A 21,998-nucleotide genomic window follows, 5' to 3' on the forward strand; every position below is an offset into this window, starting at 1 on the left:
ACTATCCTATTTAATCATAACAGAGAGAGTGTATAGAGAACAATCATCATATTATTTATTCATTCTGAGTTCATTTGCCTTTGATTTCCCTTGATTCTAAGATAGAATATTCAGAGAGACAAGAATTGAAAGAGTTTGAATATCAAATCTAGCAACATTTCGACTTGTGACTTGATAATCTCATTAAGAGGAATGTTAGGCAGATCTAATCATCTGATCTCTCTTTCCTGAGTTCATGTTCCTATACAAAAGAAAATTGAAGATTGGGAGATCGAAGATTGCATGTCACCCAGCCATTCGGGTAGCATTTCGGCTCTCAAGTATCCATTCCCGTGTAACAACAGGTGTTGCGCGGGCCATGCTGTTGCGCGGCCCTGCGCAAAGCCTCCTCTATCTTCCTTCTCCCTTTTCCCCTTGATACCTTAAGACTTCTCTTCTTCTTTGGAGCTCTGATTATCTTTAGAATCTTCAATGTGTGCAAATGAGAGGGGAAGTGGGGTATTTATAGGCCTTCACACGTGCGAACCCTCGATATCCGTACCATGGGCCCACTTCTCATCAAATCTCCACAGTCCAAACCATCTTGACTGATGTCCCTTTGTGCAGGTGCGCGCAACCATCCAAAAAATTTGCGCGGTCCCGCTCAATCAATAGGGTTTGCACAGGTCTGCCAAACACTATGAATCTTATTCTTTTCTTCACTTTCTCCTCATATTTCTTCTTCTATTCTTTTTTCTTCTTTCTTCCTTGTCTCTGATATCTACTTATCCCTCAAAATCCTTTCTTTATCATATGATGGAAATTTCGTACATTTTTTGTGTACCAACATGAATAAAGTAGCTTCTCTTACCCTAAAATCATATATGATATGTCGAAAATTTTATTTGAGTTGGCGAGATACAACGGTTTTAAGGTTCTGATAGTCCTGATCACTTCTGCCTCCAATCAGGCCTTCTCTAGTCCATCTTGACCATGAATGTGTCTGCGATCCGCTCTACATCACGTCCTAACATGAGCTGGCTCAAATCATGGATGGATTGGATATCACAAGCACACCACGGTGGGCCCCACAGTAGTTTTCGTTGCACTTGCTCCCTACAAATCCTGTTAAATGGGTCCCATGCTTCAGATTGTTCTCTCATTTTCCCACCTTTCGAAGCCAATTTAATTTCTCAGATGGGAAGATCTTCTCCGTCAGTCTTTAGACCTTCTCTTTGGACCTCTTCCTAACCGTCTATTTGTATGTTAGGAATCGAAAAGTTGCAATTCTCATACCCAGGAATTTTCTACAACTAGTCCATCCACAACTGGACAACGGATCAATGATCTGCATTTTAGAATCATGGGCTCACTTCACAATTCTCACATGATGCATGATGCATGTACTTGGTTGACCAATAGTATGTCATTGCAACTGGAGGGGGCTGACCTGATGCTGTTTGTTGTTATCGGACACGTACTCATGTTCACTAACTGGTTAGTCAGAAAACACTTTCGTCCTTTCACTCTTTTCTATTTCTCTTCCAAGTCGGTAATTGTTAGAGTTGCAATTATCTCATCTTTATAATATGTAGCAATTTATGTTTCCCTATCTTATTTAATTGAAATGACTTATCTAATTACCTAAATTTACATACTGTTATTTAGTTTCTACAGCCCCACATTCCTCATCTTTGTGATATATAGCAATTATGAATTGTGGTAAGATTTAATCACATCCGTGTTTTATCTCAGACATTTTGATATTGATATACACACACAAAGCTACGCACCAGTTTGCACGTCATTACGTGCGAACCTTGCTATCAACCGTCGAATAAGGCAGACAGTGTGGATGAAGGCACTCTTAGCGCCAGCTTGAAAGAGCAAGTTTCCTTCTCTTGTATGCCTTTTCACCCTATTCGCTAACTTTCTGAAGGATGCGGCGGAAGCTTTTTCGCATGAAATTCTTCTGTTGGGATGCTAGGTGGGTTCCACCAAGATGTTAATGATAAATCCGCGCCGTCCATACATTTTTAAAAATAATTTTATGGTATGAACCCAAAACTGAGGTAGATCAAAATCCCAAGTGGGCCACACAGTGTTGATTGAACTCTCACCATTATAAACTTCCTAAGGCTACCAAAATTTTGGATCAAGCTGTATTTCTTTTTTTCCATCATCCAGGTTTGTATGACCTAATCTACAGGTTGGATGTCAAATAAATATCACGGTGGGCCTTAAAAAAATTTAACGGTGAGAATCATTATCACCACTGCTTCCTGTGGTGTGGTCCACTTGAGATTTGGATATGCCTTATTTTTAGGATAATGCCCTGAAATGATAAGGAAAAATGAATGGATGGGTAGATTTCTCAAAAACATTATGGTAGGCCCACCTAGGTTTGCAGTGCGCGAAAGGCTTTCGCAGGAAATTCACATCCGAAAAACTCACACTGCGGATTTCCTGTGAAAGCCCCTTTCGCAGAAATTCCTGCACCGGAAACCTAAGTGGGACCCACCGTGATGTTTTTGAGAAATCCAATCCGTCCATCCACTTTATGAGATCATTTTAAGACATGCATATAAAAATGAGCCGAATCCAATACTCAAGTGGGCCAAAAACGTGAAGATTGAACTTACACAGTTGAAATATTCGTACGTCACAGAAGTTTTGAATCAGGATAATATTTGTGTTCTCAGATAATCCCAGTAGGAATGACATTATGAATGGTATAGATGGCATGTACACATCACTGTCGATAGATTTCTCACAAACATCATGGTGAGCCCCACGTAGATTTCTAGCGAACATAGCAAGATCCTGAACGTCTTAGAGGCAGATTGCGTGCGTCATTAGGGAGGTAGTTACCAATGATGGCGGATTACCTACTAACAGGTTGAGTAGTGAGACCAGCTACTGAAGTGACATCCCCAAGTTATGTGGGCCCGCCATGATGTGTGTGATGTATCCATGCCTTCCATCCACATTCAGAGAGATCATTTTAGGGCAATATCCAAAGAATGAGTTAAATCCAAAGCTCTAATGGACCCCATTACAGAAAATAATGGGGACTGACGTCCACCATAAAAAACTTCTAAAGGCTACGAAAGTTTTAGATCAAGCTAATATTTGTGTTTTCCCTTATTTCATTAATTTTTTATTTTTTATTTTTTATTTATTTTTTTTTTTAAAAAACTTTTGAACAGGTTGGATTCCAAATAAACATTATGGTGAGCCTTAGGATAGTTTCAGCGGTGGGAATAACTCTCCCCACTGTTTTCTGTGATGGGTCCACTATAGATTTTTATCTGCCTCATTCTTTGGCTCATGCCCTAAAATGATATTCAAAATGGATGGACGGTGTGGATACAACACATACATCATAGTGAGGCTGACAGAACTTAGTTACTCAACTTGTCATTATCTAATTTCGTCCTACCTCTACTTGTCTCTATAGGAATCGGGCGGGAGCTTTGAGTGGTCCACATGTATGCGCGGGAGCGGATTAGGTGTTACTAGGGTAACATGGTAGTGGGTGTTTCTCTAACCGTGGGGCACACCTTGATGTATGCATGTGTATCCATGTCGTCCATCAGTTTTTCCAGCTCATATTCGGGTCACGGTAATGAAAGTAAAGCAGGTCCAAATCTAAAATAGACCACACCACAGGAATAAGTGGTGATTGACCTCTAAAAACTTCCTGTGGGCCATAAAGGTTTTGGATCAAGCTGGTATTTTTCTTTTCTCTTCATTTGTGTATGTATGACATTTTCAATGGGTTGGATAGTAAATAAACATTATGGTGAGACCTAGGAAGTTTTTAGTGGTGGCATTGTAATGACCATTGTTTCCTGTGGTATGGCACACCTAAGAGTTGGAGATGGTTCATTTTTGTGACTATAACATAAAATGAATTGAAAAAACTGATTGACGGCATGGATATACAACACATACATCAAGGTGGGCCCCATAGTCAGCGAAACACCCACTCAAATGTTCCATTGAGATTTGGATTTGCCTCAATTTTTGTCTCATGCCAAGCAAATTTTTTTTATAGATGATGTGGATATAATCCGTACATCACGATGGGCCCCACAAAGCTCAGTGATGCAGGAATCCCTTAAGCTCGGCGATGCAGGCAATCGGCATCTATTTGTGTGACGGTAGTATACATCACATTGGCTATTGGATTTTGATCATTTCAAACGGACGTGATTTTTTCGAACATGGATTTCCTGCGAAAGCCTTTCACGCGCTGGAAACCTAGGTGGGGCCCACCATAATGTTTTTGAGAAATCTACTCCGTCCATTCATTTTTCCTTATCATTTAAGGGCATTATCCCAAAACTGAGGCGGATCCAACTCTCAAGTGGACCACACCGCAGGAAGCAGCAGTGATAATGATTCTCATCGTTAAATTTTTTTAGGACCCACTGTGATATTTATTTGACATCCAACCTATAGATTAGGTCATACAGACCTAGATGATGGAGAAAAAAAAAACTAATATTAGCTTGATCCAAATATTTGGTAGCCCCAGGAAGTTTTTAATGGTGAGAGTTCAATCGACCTCAGTTTTGGGTTCATATCATAAAATTATTTTTAAAAAGGTATAGACGGCGTGGATTTATTACTAACATCTTAGTGGGACCCATCTAGCATCCCAGCGGGAAAATTTCATGTGAAAAGGCTTCCACTGCATCCTTCGGGGAGTTAGAGAATATGGTGAAAAGGCGTGTGAGAGAAAGAGACTCACTCTTTCAAGCTCGCACTAAAAGCACCTTCATCCAGACCACCTGCCTTGTACTATGGTTGAAGGATCCAACAACAAATATTAAGGTAGCTTTTTAACTCTCAAATTTGCTTTTGAAGATTTTTTTCTAAGGAAAATCATGGTTAGGTAGTTTTTGCGTCCACAATTGCATAGAAGAGATTCGTGCAATAGTAGAGAGGCTTTGTAACTGTAATAGCTTGGGCATTAGAAATCTGAAGGAGGAAAGTGATTTTATAATTATTATTGAAGGGATCCTTGTGGGTTCAAAGCAGACCTAGTATTGGTTGATTGAAATTCAAAAATATACGTCACATAGATCTGGATGGGAAACTTTGGTCGTCAACTCACTTACATTCATCAATTCATCATATCTATTTTGTTGGTGGATCTTTTGAGGTGAGGGGAAATTTACTTTTTTTTAAATTTGAGAGCTATGTTATTTATTGCTTAGTTGGGGAAAATTACTCTTTTTTTAATTTGAGAGCTATGTTATTTATAGCCTAGTTGGTGTTCGTTGGTCTCGTTCAAACCTTCTTATTTCTAGTTTAGACATATCACACAAATTTAATAGTGTGGCCCCACCTTCATAAGAAAAATGGCACATTTATTATCAATTTGCATTGTGTTAATAGTGGGTGCCGACCCGACATTTTAAGAATTTAGCTGCTACCAGCCGAACATAACATGCCACCGTTTAGAGAGACGGTCTCACATGGGGAGCGGATTAGGTGTTGCTGAGGTAATACCTTAGTGGGTGTTACCCTAAACGTGGAGATAACATTGATGATGTGTTGTATATCCATACTGTCCACCCATTTTTCAGCTCATTTTCAGAAATGCTCCAAAATATTAAGTGGATCCATATCCCAAGTGGACCAAGGAAACAGTGGTGAGTGAATGCCCATCATTCAAAACTTCCCACGGCCCACCTTAAGCAGATTGGTAATGTTTATTTTCCATCCAACCCATTAATAAGGTCAAACAGATCTGGATGAAAAGAAAATATAAGGATCAGTTTTATGCAAAATTGTTGCAGCATATAAATAGTGTTTAATATTTATTCACCAGTTTTTCCATGGTGTGGTCTACCGGAGATTCGGATCTAATTAAGTTTTGGGATAACGTACGGAAATGAGCTGAGGTAATGGACGCGGATTAGCTACTTACAGGTTGAGTAGTGAAACTCGCTATCACCAAGTTCTGTGCGTCCCACCATGATGTATGTTCTATATCCACACCGTCAATTCATTTGGAGAGACCATTTTAGTGAAAGATCCAAAGAATCAGTCAAATCCAAAGCTTGAGTAGACCTCACCAAAGAAAACAGTGGAGAGAGTGACGCCTACCATTAAAAACTTCCAAGGGCCACAAAAGTTTTTGATCAAGCTGATATTTGTTTTTTCCCGTATTTAATGTCTGTTTTAAGTTATGGACAGGTTGGATCTCAAATAAACAACATGGTGAACTGTAGGAAGGTTTCAATGGTAGGTGTCACTCTCTCCACTATTTTCTTTGGTGGGGTCCATTATAGCTTTGGATCGGACTTATTCTTTGGTTCATGCCCTAAAATGATATCTCCAAATGAATGGACGGTGTGGATACAACACATACATCATAGTGGGACCTGTAAAACTTGGTGACGTCACTTCAATAGAACGTTTCTCTACTCGACCTGTCAGTAGCTGGTTGCTTGCCTCCAAGTGCAGAGGTTCGTAAGTAATATCCTGTGAATACAGGGTCAATCCCATAGGGAGATGAATTGCGAGAAGGAAAAAATTAAATACAAAACAAACTAAGTAATAAAAACTAAATTGATGATTTGATTTTGGAATTTTTAAATGAATGTAATTCAACTGAATAAAATAACACCCAAGCTTCAAAGTTCCACACATAGGTTAATATTCCAAAATCATGATGACTTGGATAACATAACTAGGATCTGAGCATTATGGTCAGCCTAATCGGAAAATAAAACAGTTTAAATATTTTAATAAATGATATAAAAGATTAGAAAATAATGGATTTGCACCATTGACATATATTCTCAAGCGCCAGTGATTTTAAGTATTCAATATCTATAGGATAATGAATATCAAAGAAATATAATAGGTTGAGAACCTCTCCTATTTAGGAAATCTGATTAATCTAGGGTAAGCCTATTCATCAATGTGGATCTCATATGATGGAAACATATGGATCTCACAAGAGGAAAAAAAATAAAACCTAAATAATAGATAACATGCATACACCATTCTTCTCATCATTAAAACAATCAATCATCATAACTTAAAGAAATATTAAACCCATGTGCTTTCCTTCTAGCTTGGACTAGAGGGAACTTAGAAAAACATAATTAAATTGCATAAATAAAAAGCAACAAGAAAGAAAGAAGAAAAAAAATGCAAATAAAAAAGATCTAAAATAAATAAAAAAAAACTTATAAAGCTTTAATCAAATTAAAAACTCTTTAAAAAAAATCCTAAATATTGCTCTTGAATGCTTCTAATGATGTTTAAGAATGCCTTAGGAGGCCTTATTTATAAGTAGGGAACTCCAATTTTCGTACAAAGTTGAAAACCCTAGAAAACGCCTCAAATATACGTATTTTCCCAAAATAGAGTTCTCGTTGCATAGTTCTTTTAAAACATACTTCCTGCTGCGTAGTTTTCCAAAATAGACTTCAGAGCTTTAGAATATACCTTTCAGGACGATTTCAGGATTTTTCACTTCAAATCTTCGATTCTTTTCATTCCTCACTTGGTTTTCTTGGATCGTTGGCATGTGAATTATTTAATCTTAGTTTCCTAAGATCCATCCCTTGCCTTGGTGATTTTTGAGCATCAAATTCTTACTTTTTAACACCCTTTTTCAATCCAAGCTCTTAGATTCACCTTGCAATACATACATGAGTAAAATAGAATATTAAGATGATTTATGTTCATAAAACTAAGATATAAATGGAAAAAATTATGCAATATTTGAGTCTCAACAGTAGCCAATCCGCGTCCATATAGCTGGTGTAGATACATGTTATCCGAAGACAAGCGCAGACGCTCCTCGAGCTTCGGGTTGTACCAACGGTTCAAAGGAGATCAAAGTCACATGAGCCCTCACAATGATGTATTTATTATATCCACACCGTTCATCAATTTTTCGAGATCATTTTAGGCATTAGACAAAAAAAGAATCATATCCAAAGCTCGAATGGACCACACAAAAAATAGCATAGTAGCAGGATAATATTTTCACTGTTAAAAACTTCGTATGGCCCACCATAACATTTAATTTCCATCCAATTTGTTCATAGGGTCAAAAATACCTGCATAAAGAGGGAAAAAAAATTTCATGTTGATCCAAAACTTTTGTGATATGCAAAAGGGTTTCTATGGTAGACGTTCAATCCCCAGCTGTTTTTTGTAATGTGGTCACTTTATCATTAGATCTGTCTTATTTTCACCTCAAGCAATAAGACTAGCTCGCTAAATGGATGGACAGTTTGGATATAACACAAACCTCATGACCGGACATACAGAACTTGCTGTCGTCAATACACTAGATATATAGCTGGTGTACCACACACCAACTATATAGCTGGTGTAGGTACGTGTCGTGCCAAGACGAGCGCTGACACTCCTCTGCTCCAAGCTGTACGGGTGGTTCAAAGGAGATCAGTGTTACATAGCCCCACAATGATGTATTTATTATTTCCACACTGTTTATACATTTATGGAGATCATTTTAGAGTATTATCCAAAAAGTAAATCATACCTAAAGATCAATTAGACCACACTATACATAGCAGCGGAGATGATGATTTTCACCATTAAACATTTCATAGGGCCCGCCATAATGTTTATTTTACATCCAATCTTCTCATAAGGTAAAAAATACATGGATGAAGAGGGATAAAAAATTTAATATTGATCCAAAACTTTTGTGAACCCCAAAAGGGTTTCAATGGTAGACATTCAATCCCCCACTGCTTTTTTCAGTATGGTCCACTTGATCGTTAGATATGTCTTATTTTTCGTCTCAGGCCTTACGACTAGCTTACAAAATGGATAGATGGTTTGGATATAATGTATACCTCATGATGGGATCCAACTTGTTGTCGTCAAGACACCAGCTATATATGGGCATTGAGTCAAGTCGGATCGAATTGGGTCCAACTCGACTCGGTCCGAAATTTACATGGCCTGACCTGAACTCGATCCGATTCGGGACTGAGTCCAGGTTATCTGATCTGATCTGATCCGGACCACTGCTGGCCTGATCCGATCCGAGTCCGTCTTGGTTAGGGAAACCGAGTTGGATTAGATTGGGTATGGTTTGGAATGGTCCTGATTTTATTTTTTATTTTTGAAATTTTTTAAATAAAAATGGTGAGTCATCGCTCCAAAATAGTTCAAAATACAGGCTAAAATTACATATATATATATATATATATATATATATAAATGAAACCTACATACCTACCTGATGAACGGAGATGATGAGTGGGTTGGGCTGCTGAGTGAACGGATCAAGATAGCCAGGTGCAGCGCTCGTTCGGATGGAAACAGATGAAAGAGGGAGGGATTTTAAGGATGAACGGAGTGACCGAATAGAGATGGCTGCTCGTTCGGGTAGAGAGAGAGAGAGAGAGAGAGAGAGAGAGAGAGAGAGAGAGAGAGAGAGAGAGAGAGAGAGATATGAGGCAGGGATTTTAGTGATTTTGGGGATTTAGGGTTCGACCATTTGAGTGCGGGTGCTATTGGGTAGGGTGAAAAGTAAAAGAGATAAAATAAAAACTATATATATAGTTAGGGTAAAAAGAGTGTATACACACACACACACACACACACACACACACACACACACACACACACTTAATAATAGATCTGGATTGGATCGGATCCATTCAGTTGGGATCGATCCGGATTGACCATTCAGTTCGGATCGGTTCGGATTGACTACGATCTGAACTCGATCCGATGAATGGTCAGATCTAACTGATCCTACTAGAACCGCATCGATTCAGGCCTTCGATTTGGTTCGGATCGGATCCGCCGGATTAGGTCAGTTTGTGCTTAGCTTTAGCTATATAGCTGTGTGTGGTACATCAACCAATCAGCTTCCTCAAATTGGGAAGCCGATTGTATAATGAGTAATTCACTACGCTTGGCGTACTGAGAAAACTCTGTGAGGTCCACTATGATTTATGTATTTTATCCATTCCGTCCATACATTTTATTAGATAATTTTAGGGATTGAGCCCTAAAATGAAACATATACAAGATTCAAATGGACCACACCATAGAAAACAATTGAATTGAATTTCTACCATTGAAAATCTATCGGGGCCACCGAAGTTTTGAATCAAGGCTTACATTTGTGTTTTCCCTTCATCCATGTCCGTATGATCTTATGAACAGCTTGGATGGTAAATAAACATCACTATGGGGCCTAACAAGGTTTCAACAGTGGAAATAATTATCCCCACCGTTTCTTGTGGTATTATCCACTTGATCTTTGGATATGATTCAATTTCGGGCTCAACTCCTTAAATTAGATGCAAAAAACGGATGAACGGTGTGGATAAACCACCTATATTTAAGGTGGGCCTAACTGAGTTGACTCAGTACGATAAGAGCTTACTGAGTAACTCAGTACGCAATCCGATTTCCCCGGAGGGGTGTGGGTTGGAAACAGATTGGCTACTCCCCCTGCCACCTGCCGATGGCTGATGGTCGGTGCTCCGTGGGGCCCACCATGATGTATGTGTTTCATCCATGCCGTCCATCTATTTTTTTAAAATCATTTTATTATATGAGACCAAAAATTAGGTATATAAAAATCTCAACTGTACCACATTATAGGAAATAGTGTTGAATGAGCATCGACCATTAAAAACTTTTTGGGGGCATAAAAGTTTTGGATCAAGCTAATCTTTCTTTTTTCCCTCATCTGGTTCTGTATGACCTAATCAACGGATTGGATGTCAAATAAACAGTACAGTGGTCCTTAGGAGGATTTTAATGGTGGATTTCCAATTACTATTGTTTTCCTGTGGTGTGGGCCACTTTCGATTTATATTCCTCTCAATTTTCTTATTAAAAGATAAATGATTGGTAAAAATGGATGAACAGAATGGATGAAACACATACATCATGGTGGGGCCCACGGAGCACCGACCAACAGCCACCGGGCTGGTGGCTGGGGGAGTAGCCAATCTGTTTCTGTGGGTGTTGCATACGCGGATCTCGCAGAAAGTTCCTGCGCAAGGATGGTCGGTGGGACCCACTACTATGTTTTTGGGAAATCCACTCCGTCCATCCATTTTTCGAGCTCATTTCATGGCATGCAACTAAAAATTAGGTGGATTCAAAACTCAAGTGTGTCGTGCACGAGAGGAAACAATGGGTTTTCAACGAGCGCGGTTGGCCATAAAAGTATTGTATCAGCCTAAATTTACCATGTTTTTACTTCATCCAAGTGGGAATAACCTTATAAGCAGTTTGGATGACATATAAACATCAAGGTGGAGCCCAAAAATGTTCCAACTATACGAATTTCTTTCCCCAATTTTCCATGTCGTGAGACCCATTCGAGTTTTTAATTCTCCTGATTTTTGGTCGCATGTCATTAAATGAGCTCGTAAAAGGGATGGATGGAGTGGATTTCTCACAAACATAGCAGTGGGTCCCAACCACCTTCCTTGCGCACGAACTTCCTGCAAAAGGCTTTGCAGGAAATCCGCGTCCGTGGGTTGCCTGGTCTACCCTCCACTACCGATCTTTTTGGTGTGTCAACGTCACCAAGCTTTATGGTCCCGGCCCACTTGGACATGTGTTATATCCACACCATCCATCCATTTTTTGAAATCATTTGACGGCATAGGCCTAAAAATGAGGAAGATCCAAGGCTCAAGTGGACTGCACTGCAGAATAGAATGGAAACAATGACACCCACAGTTGAAACCATACTAGGGCCCACAAAAATGTTTATTAGGGTAACACACTAAGAAATTACCCAGGTAACACCTAATCCGGTCCATGGTGCGAGCAAGGGAGTTGGCCGGCTCAGGTGGGTCCCACCATGACATGTTTATGAAGTCTACTCCCACCACCTGGTCCCTGGCCTAGTTTTAGGCCCAAACATAAAAACGAGCCCCATCCATGATTTCGTTGAGCCATACCAATTGAAACGAATGAAAGGGGACGCCACCCTTGATTTTTATTTTTTTAACGAGGAAAACCCTACGATGTGGATGAAATCCACTTGGACCATTATATTAATTTCTTATCCCACTTTAGACTTAGGCCCAAAACATCATATATATATTATTCTTTGATTCAGATGCCCCACCCAAAGAAAGCAGCTGGTAAAGAGATATCCAATGTTGATTCCTTGTAATAAAATCCACTCAGACCCTTAGATGCCACAACAAAATTTAGGCCTCACCACAAAAAATCATGCCCATTGGTATTTCATCACTATATTTTTTTCAATTTTGTGGTTCATTTGAACCAGGGATGGAGCTTTTTCTACTGCCCTAGTCCTAAAATTAGGTCACGATCACCTGGTGAACCTAGCGGATTTGAGAAATATATTTGAGTGGTGCTCATCCAATACGGCCGGCCTCCTGCTGTCATGAGAAGCCGGTTATGTTGGGGAGCGGATTAGGTGTTACCCTTACCATGTGGGGCCCACCTTGATGAATGTGTAGTATATCCACAATGCCCATCCATTTCGGACGCGGATTGCGTACTACCCGCCCGTCCCTAGCTCCGAACGGGCAGTTGTGTGGGTGGGCCCACCATGATGTATCTGTACATCCAAGCCGTCTATCCCTTTTCTCAGATTATTTTAAGGCTTGAACATGATATTGCATTAAATGCAAGAGTCATCTGTGGTGTGGTGCAATTGAGCATTGGATTTGCCTCAATTTTGTGTTTATGCTTTAAAATAATCTGAGAAAAGGGATAGATGGCTTGAATGTACAGATACATGACGGTGGGCCCGCCCACAGAACTGCCCGTTCGGAGCTAGGGACGGGCGGGGGTAGTACGCAGTCCGCGTCCCCCAGCTATATAGCTGGTGTGTGGTACACCAGCCAATCCGCTTCCGGGGACCAATTCTGACACGAGCTACATCGCATTGCTCTTTTCGTCCTTCTTTTTCGGTGTTTTCTTCTAATTTTCTCGCACAGCTCCACCTGGCAAAAAATTACTAGGCCCGGCCGCCCCGGTACCACTCCTCGGAGGGTTGCTCTCACTTGAATGTGCGCATATACAATGGTCGCTTTACCTGATTACCATCAACCTTCTCCTCTAAATACCCATCCATCGTAAGTTAGTAGCATACCATAAGCAACAGCAACCATGGCCATACACAAATCTCTTCCCTTTGCTTTTATCCTCTTTTTGCTAGCCTTTCTTTCTTTCCAAGCAATATCATTTGCAACAGCACCTCCATCATCTACACTCTCAGAAGTAGAGGCTCTCATGAAATGGAAAGCCAGCCTCTCAGCATCACAAGCTCTCCATTCATGGTCTCTTCCTTCTGCTAATTCTACCACCAACATAATCTCTCCTTGCAACTGGACTGGGATCTCATGCAACATCCTTGGAAGTGTAACAAGGATAAGCCTATCGAGTGTAGGTTTGCAAGGTAAGCTCGATAACTTGAGTTTCCTGTCATTTCCAAACCTCCTTCATCTTGATCTCAGCGACAACACACTCACAGGAACCATTCCAGCCCATCTTGAACCTCTTTACAAACTCACGTCCCTGAATCTGTCTGCAAATGAAATAAGTGGATCAATACCTCCGGAAATAGGGAATCTTGTGAATTTGAATGAGCTTGACTTGTCCATTAACCATCTAAATGGTTCCATCCCTTAACACTATAGGAAATCTGACAAAGCTTTCCATATGGTACCTGGACCAAAATCGAATCTCTGGCTCCATTCCTTCACAAATCGGGAATCTAGAAGCTCTGGTTGAGTTGACATTGTCCCAAAACAATCTGACTGGTCAGATCCCTCCCGCTTTGGGTAATTTGCCCATGCTCAGAATTTTGTATTCATCCAGAAATCAAATTTCAGGCACAATCCCTGGAGAGTTAGGGAATCTCAAGAATTTGGTCGAGTTGACGTTGTACCAAAACAATTTGACTGGTCAGATCCCTCCAGCTTTAGGTAATTTGAGCAACCTTACAATTTTGTTTCTATATGACAACCAAGTTTCTGGTTCAATTCCACCTGAAGTAGGGAATCTGGTTAATCTCAAAGAGCTTGACATGTCCACTAACCTTCTAACAGGTTCTATCCCTTCCACTTTAGGAAACTTGTCCATGCTCACTCTTTTTCATCTGTTCGAAAATCAATTCTCTGGTTCAATTCCACCAGAAATAGGAAATCTGGTTAATCTCAAGGATCTTGACACGTCCACTAACCTTCTAACAGGTTCTATCCCTTCCACTTTAGGAAACTTGTCCATGCTCACTATTCTTCTTCTGTTTGAAAATCAATTCTTTGGTTCTATTCCACCTGAAGTAGGGAATTTAATGAATCTCAAGGAAATTGACATGTCCATTAACCCTCTAACAGGTTCTATCTCTCCTACTTTTGGAAAGTTGACCAAGCTTACTGTTTTGTCCCATATTGACTGTCAATTATCTGGTTCGTTACCTCAAGAAATGTGGAACATGACAAATCTTTCTCGACTCTACTTGAATGGCAACAACTTCTCTGGCTATTTATATCTCTTGAAGCCTTCACTGCTTTCAACAACCATTTCACCGGTGAGATCCCGAGAACCTTCAAAAACTGCACTAGCTTAACGAGAGTGCGACTCAATGGAAACCGACTTGCTGCAAATGTATCCGAAGCCTTTGGTGTATACCCTCACCTCATATTCATGGATGTCAGTGACAACTTGTTGTTTGGTGAACTCTCACCACATTGGGGAGAATGCCAAAACTTAAAAAAGCCTCAACTCTCCGGGAACAATATCACTGGTAGAATTCCTCCTGAGATTGGGCAGTTGGGGCAGCTAAGAGTGCTTGATGTTTCTTCAAACCATTTCGTAGGAGAGATTCCAAAGGAATTTGGGAGGCTGACTTTTTTGTTCAACTTGACTTTAAATGATAACCAGCTTTCTGGTCAGTTACCACGAGATTGGAAACCTATCTAATTTGGAGATTCTGGATCTGTCAATGAATCACCTAAGTGGTCCAATACCACCTCAATTAGGGGATTGCTCTAAACTCCATTTTCTGAAATTGAGTGAAAATGTTTTGAATGGAAGCATTCCTTTTCAAATTGGTAACCTAGTGTACTTACAGGGCTTACTAGATCTAAGTCATAACTTCCTCAATGGAAAGATACCTCCACAACTCGCGAAATTGGTTAGTCTGGAAAATTTAAACCTTTCTCACGACATATTGTCAGGTTCCATTCCATCTTCGTTTGATGGGATGATCAGCTTACAATCCATTGATTTTTCATACAATGTTTTCGAAGGTCCTCTTCCTAGCAACAAAGCCTTTAAGAAGGCTCCGGCAGATGCATTCATAAAAAAAAATTACTTATCCCTGTTTTCAAACAAACTCAATGATTATAACCTACAATATTTCCTACTAACAATGAACCATGCTGTGGACTCCAAAATCATGCTTAATTGTCTCAAATCCAAAGCATAGGTAAGTCCCATGATTGGAAAAGGTCCACCATTTTCGCCATCTCATTTTAAGCCATGAGCCCAAAATCAAGCGGTTCTAATGCACAATTGGGTCCCACGACAGGAAAAGCTAGGTTGGTAGTTTATAACCATTGAAATTTCTTGCAACGAACACGGTGGGACCCATAATCACGGCAAACATCTACCATCATGCAAACACCTTCATAACTAAGATGTAAACACCAACTGTTCAGAATGTCATTCATAATGGGTTGAATGTAACCACTTGATTTTTTTCTCCATAATCTAAAATTTCTATAACCCCTGACAATTTGAAAGGTGTGTGTTCAATTTGCACTTTTACATTCCATGTGGCCCACTTGAGCTTTTGATTCGGATCATTTTTTGGCCCAAGCCGTAAAATCACACAAGGGAAATGGTGGACGGCTTGGATTTTTCTCCAACAAAATGTTGGGCTCCATGATCGCCATGACCATCTCCCGTTGAAATCAGTGTGGGGTCAGATATGTGACAAGACATCAGTTGTTATCAAATCTTGGCAGGACTCACTTTCGTGATTCTTGTGATAAATTCGACCCCCTACTTGTTTGGCCATTTAATTTTAGGTGTGGGCCCAAAATTAAGGTTGATCCAATGTACAGGTGGGTCTCACAACAGCAAAATGTTGGACATTGGCCTTTAACAATCCACTCTTTTTGGCTTTGTGACTCACTTGAGCACTTGATCTCCCTCAACTTTAGGCCACTAAGCAAAAAAAACATGGCCAAACTTGTATACGGCATAGATTTCTCTTCAATATCATGAAGTCGTGAGATGTGACACAAGGCGACAATGTTTGTCACTTTCCATTGAATTTCGGTGGAGCACACTTTCGTGATGCTTGTTGCAAATCCAAACCGTCCACCACTTTCCCATCTTATATTAGGGTGTAAGCCCAAAATCCAAGTGGATCAAACGTACAGGTGAGTCCTATGATAAGAAAAAGTATTTGGTAGCTTACCATCATTGAAACTATCAATGGTACATTTCATATTTTTTAGGCCATCCAAACCGTTGAAATGGCATTCCCAACTATTTAGAAGGTTATTCCTAGTGGGTTGAACCTAACTATTGGATTTTTGTCCCTGATCCAAAATTTTTGTTGCTCCATGACTGTTTGAAGAATCTTCAATTTAATATGCACTTTTTCTTAACCTGTGGTCCACCGGAGCTTCGGATCTGGATCATTTTTTAGCCTTGGCTTAAATTCACGAGGGAAAATGGTGGACAGCTCCGAAATACATCAAAGAACATAGTGGGCCTTATGATCACAACGATCATCGATCTCCCAATGAATCTAACGTGGAGTGAGAGATGTGATAGGGCATTAATTGTTATCAAATCTTGGTGAGGCCCACTTTTATGATGTTTGTGACAAATCCAACTCATTCACTAGTTTGGCCATCTAATTTTAAGGTACGGGCTCAAAATGGAGTCTGAATGAATCCACATGCGGGTCTCACAACTATAAAATGTTGCAAATGGCCTTTAATGGTCAACTTTTTGTTGGTTTTTGGCCCACTCGACGTCATCTTTTTGGTCTGCTATGTAAAATCACATAGTCGAACTTGTGAACGGGGTGGATTCTCTCAAACATCATGAAACCCATCTGCAGCAAGACTTACGAGGAGTCAGAGTGATAGTGACACGGGGCATCAGTTGATAAACAGGTTTCCCCCAAAGACGCAGCGCTCGGATGAAAAAAAACAACTAACATTTTAAAAGGAGTACCTAGCTAATATGTAATTGTATCAAACCATCAACGGTAAAATGACTATGGTGCAAAAGATGGGCATTTTTATTTTTTGGAAAAATAAAAAATAAATTTAAGCAAGATCTTTTTTACAATAACCAAGAGGGTAGACAACATTATGTCAAAACTTCTGAAAATCATGAACCATCCATAAATATTTACAGCTAATACAACCGTGCAATTGAAGATAACATTGAAGATAACATAAGAATGGTTTTTCCATTGCAGCGCTTGAGGCCATCATTGTTACATTATCCATGGTTGATATAATGTGGGTGAATGGTAAAACTAACCTGTAATTCACATTTGCTCAACTAACTTAACCACATGTTATCATCTATTAAATCTATGTTGCTGAACCTTTTTTTAACTGTCCACCACTGATTGGATGGATAGACACCTCTAATAAGTGTAATTTTTAAATTTTGGGACATGTTCATTCTACAATATGGGCTATGTTTTTAGCAGTGTTTTCAGTAGCGCCTATAGCGTACGCTACGTAGCATAGCGTAGCGATTTCGCTACGTAGCATTACAAATAGCGTTTTTCCCCTGTAGCGTGTGCTACGGATACGTAGTGTGTAGCGCAGGTAGCGTGCACTACCTGTTTGGTATTTTAAAAAAAAAAAAAAAATCAGTGCAGCAAACAGCGGTGAACTCACACCACAAGCCAAACTTAAGTTAAAAAAGAAAAAACTTAATTCGAAAGGGCTTCCACCCCCAAACCGAAGCAGCCGACGCAGCTGCTCTCCCCACCTTTCCATTTGGAGACCAAAAATCCTCTCACAGAGCCAATCCAACGCTACCGACGCTGCTCCTCTCCCCACCCTTCAATGTTGAGGTCGAAAATCTGCTATCAGGCGCAACCCGACGCTGCTGACATTGCTCCCCTCCCCACTTTTCAATCTTGAGTTTGAAAAACTGTTTCCAGAGGCAAACTAACATTTGCAGTTTTCACTGATTCAATCTCATCTTGAGACAAAAATAGGTACGCTCCTTCCTTTTTCTTTTTTGCTTTTTTCTTCTTCTCCTCTTCCTTCTCCTTCTTCTCCTTCTTCTTCCTCTTCTTCTTCTTCTCGAACTGCTGCGGTTGCGGCCGCAGCTACGGATTCTTCTTCTTCTTCTTCTTCTTCTTCTTCTTCTCTCTCTCTCTCTCTCTCTCTCTCTCTCTCTCTCTTCTTTCCCTCTTTTCTTTCAGTTTCCCCCTCTCTTCTTTTTCATTTCTGGAATAGACTGACAGCCACGCACTCATTATTATTATTATTATTTTGTGTTCTGTGGTGCACGTTGAACAATGCATTTGCACTATTTTGTTACACGGTCCGCTGTAATGTTTATTTTCCATCTAACCTGTTAATTGGGTCACACTGACATGGATGAAGGGAAAACACACATGTCAGCTTGATCTAAAACTTTTGTAGCCCCAAATAAATTTTTAATGGTGGACGTTTAATTATTGTTGTTTCTTATGGTGCGGTCCAACCGAGCTTTGGATTTGCCTCATTTTTGGGCTCATGCCCTAAAATTATTTGGCAAAATGGATGGACGGTGTGGATATAACACATTTATCACGGTGGGGCCCAAAAAACTTTGACACTTGTGTGCTACACTTCACAATCTGAATCTTGCCTAATTCGGGCCCTTAAAAAATTGTACACGAGACATGTATTAACTTTAAAATAATAAGACCCTATCCATCAACTTCTTACTATTTAATATTTATCATATATATATATATTTAAAATTAAAAAATAGAAGTATTTTGTAGCTTACGCTACACGCTACGCTATTTCTCTACACGCTATGGAGGGTTGAACGCTACGCAACACGCTACCGCTATTTAAAACACTAGTTTTTAGATGTTCTGGATTAATTTACAGGCATAACAAGTTTGGATGGATGATTTATCTCTATTTACGAAATCATTTAAAAAGTCTACCACTTCAAGTAAATGTGAAAATAATACAGCAGGAAATGTGTATCCTACCATGCTTTGCCAAGATCCAAAAGAATAATTGGGTTTTCTTGATTTTACAGGGGTTTCACAGCTTTACAATTCAAGCCATCAATGTGATGTCTTACACACTAAATGCCCCACGCACCAAAAGAAGTTCTAAGATTGGAAAATCCTAGCCATTGAATTTACCGGCTTTCTTTGTTCAATATGCACAATTGGTTCGCTTCCTTTTTTCCCTTGATCGTCTATCTTCTAGCCATCAAAAAGGTTAGTATTTCTAATTAGGAGAATTATTAATGCACGAGCCATTCAAATTGGGGCCTATCAGTAGTTTGGATCTTAGAACTATGAGCCCCACCATTACAGACTTAAAACCTCATAGATATCATAGAAACTGTTTGGTGGAACATTTTTACTGGTTGTTTCTTTGCTTCCCATATTTTTTTAGAGAGAGAGAGAGATTTGGTTTGTGGGTCCAGAATATTGATACAAGTAATTATGCTAAATCCATTTTAATATTGTGAAACAATGCACATATCAACCATGCTGATGAAATGTGTAGCAGCAATGATGCCTATATGCGCGCCATTACAATCTGGTTCATACATGCCAACTTCTCATGCATTTGGGACTATGATTATACTAGTCCTCTTATCAGGCAGGCAACCACCACGTGAAAACAATAGACAGTTCCGAGGAGGAAAAAAAAAAAAAAAAAAGAAGCAACAGTATGCACTTAATTTATATATGTGGCATGCCCGGTGAGTTGACCATCCTGACTTTCCTAGCAAGGTCATCTGAAAGCCTGGCTCATCTTATTCACCTCCCAAATCTTCCAAACACATCTTTGTAGAGATGCCTTAGGGTTAGCAAGCACAAAAACCTACAAGATATGAAACCTAACTCGCGCAACCCAGGTGAGTTTTGATATATGATTAAGAGTTTAGCTATTGATGATTAACAAAGAGAAAAGAACATGACTGACAATATTCTTGCTTGTAGAGCTTGCATATACAATGAGGGTGACTGAAAAATGCAATGTATATAGCTTTGGTGTTGTGGCACTTGAAGTGATGATGGGAAGTCATCCTGGGGAGCTCGTTTGCTCTTTGTCATCATCAAGTGGACAAGATACACTCCTAAAAGATATGTTGGATCAAAGTCTCTCAGATCCAATGGCTAATGTTGCACAGGAAGTCTTATTTGTGGTATCCATGGCTCTTGCATGCATTCAACCAGATCCAGACTCTTGGCCAACCATGCGACATGTGGCTCAAAAGCTATCTATTGGAGGGCCTTCTTTCTCTCTGCAGCCATTCCATGCACTTACATTACGTCAACTGATGGATCTAAAGGTATAGTTGGGTGGATGAAAATCACCAAGTTTGTGGGCATGTGGTGAATCTATCTGTTTATTGTATGAATATCATCAAGCATAGAGAAGGTGTTTTTCTTGTTATGAAATGTACATAATTTAGTGTTTGGAATAGCTGTTTATAAAAAATGTAGTATTTTAGGGTTGGTGATTGCAATCTATATGTAATAAAGAATTTGAAAGAATTAAGATGTTTTCTTGTGTGATGGTTATCTTCTAACTGAAGGTTTTCAAGCTAAAGAAAAATATACCTTCTAGGAATTATAATAATTTTCCTTATGTATACTAATGTATTATGAAAAGTAAAGAAATGAGTTTATTTATCTAAGAGAGATGGTTTAAGTTTCTTTTATTAGGAGACAAGCACGAAAAGACTTCTTTCATTACCAACCCAAGCGCTAAGACCCAATTGAATACAAACAAAAAACAAGGGGTAGAGCCCTTAAAGCAAAGGAAACAAAATTTCCAACATATCGGGCTTGGAACAAGCACCCACACCCGAGGTCAAAAAAACCGAAAGAAGAAAAGTAAAAGTCAAGGAAAAGAGCATACGCCCTAGGCTAGGGAGGGAGAGCCCACACCTTGGGTCATGGAAAAAAAGAAAAGAAAATCAAACGAGGAGCTAACTTGCTAACATTAATTCTTCGAAAGGTAGCACCCAAGGGAGCCCAAGACAATCTTAAAATAAGAGCTTTCTAGCATTTTCTAATAATTCAAGGTGAGAGATGTAAGAGTGCACCAACTAATAGGTGCATTATCCATGAAGATAAGCTTAGAGTAGACATCTCACACCTAGTTATAAATTTCAATAAGAGCATCTAAATTATAGATGATATTTAATTTGGAGATGCAAACAAAAAAGATTTTTATGCTTTTATCTCCGAGCCCATGCATGTCAACCTCTGAGATAACTCCCTAGATTGCTCTTGAGGAGAGGAAAGAACATGAGCACAATTCTTGTATCGTTTATTTTAATAGAAGATATTGTTCACCAGGGGTCGGGGTATCTTTGATCATGGTTTTGGAGTACAGGAATACTCAATTTATCATAAGATGGAGGGAGATCCTGCGCAGCATTACCAAAAAAACAGGACAAAGCCGATGGCTAAAAGCTGTCAGAAAGGCTGCCAACGGTTTATGCCAACGACCATAACCAATGATAATTCCGACAGTTTATGCTGCATTTCCATATTTGCCAATGGCCGGTTAAAAGCCGTCAGCGTTTCTCATTAAAAAAGAAAATTTTACAAATTATTGGAAGCATATTGCCTACCCCCGCCCGCCTCTAGCTTGGAACAAACAAATCTTTGTCGGGGTCAGTAAATTCCAAATACATTGAATTGGATCAATACCATATTAAACTCAACAAATTGGAACAATCTGGCAGCAGAAAATTTCCTAGTATGAACTTTTCAGCCCGTCTTTGTCCTTAAA

The 21,998-nt window shown here is 39.6% G+C and overlaps 1 protein-coding gene across 1 annotated transcript in view; it reads left to right on the plus strand.

Moving 5' to 3' along the window:
- Window positions 1-20,729, plus strand: part of LOC131231974 (probable leucine-rich repeat receptor-like protein kinase At1g35710) — a 71,312-nt gene extending 50,583 nt beyond the window's left edge. The window contains exon 2 of the mRNA XM_058228400.1: window positions 20,192-20,729. Within this exon, the coding sequence (XP_058084383.1) occupies window positions 20,192-20,550 (359 nt within the window). The 3' untranslated portion in view covers window positions 20,551-20,729. The remainder of the gene's footprint in view (window positions 1-20,191) is intronic.
- Window positions 20,730-21,998: the final 1,269 nt, after the last annotated feature.

The sequence above is a fragment of the Magnolia sinica genome, chromosome 17 (genome assembly GCF_029962835.1).
Source record: "Magnolia sinica isolate HGM2019 chromosome 17, MsV1, whole genome shotgun sequence".
NCBI lineage: Eukaryota > Viridiplantae > Streptophyta > Magnoliopsida > Magnoliales > Magnoliaceae > Magnolia > Magnolia sinica.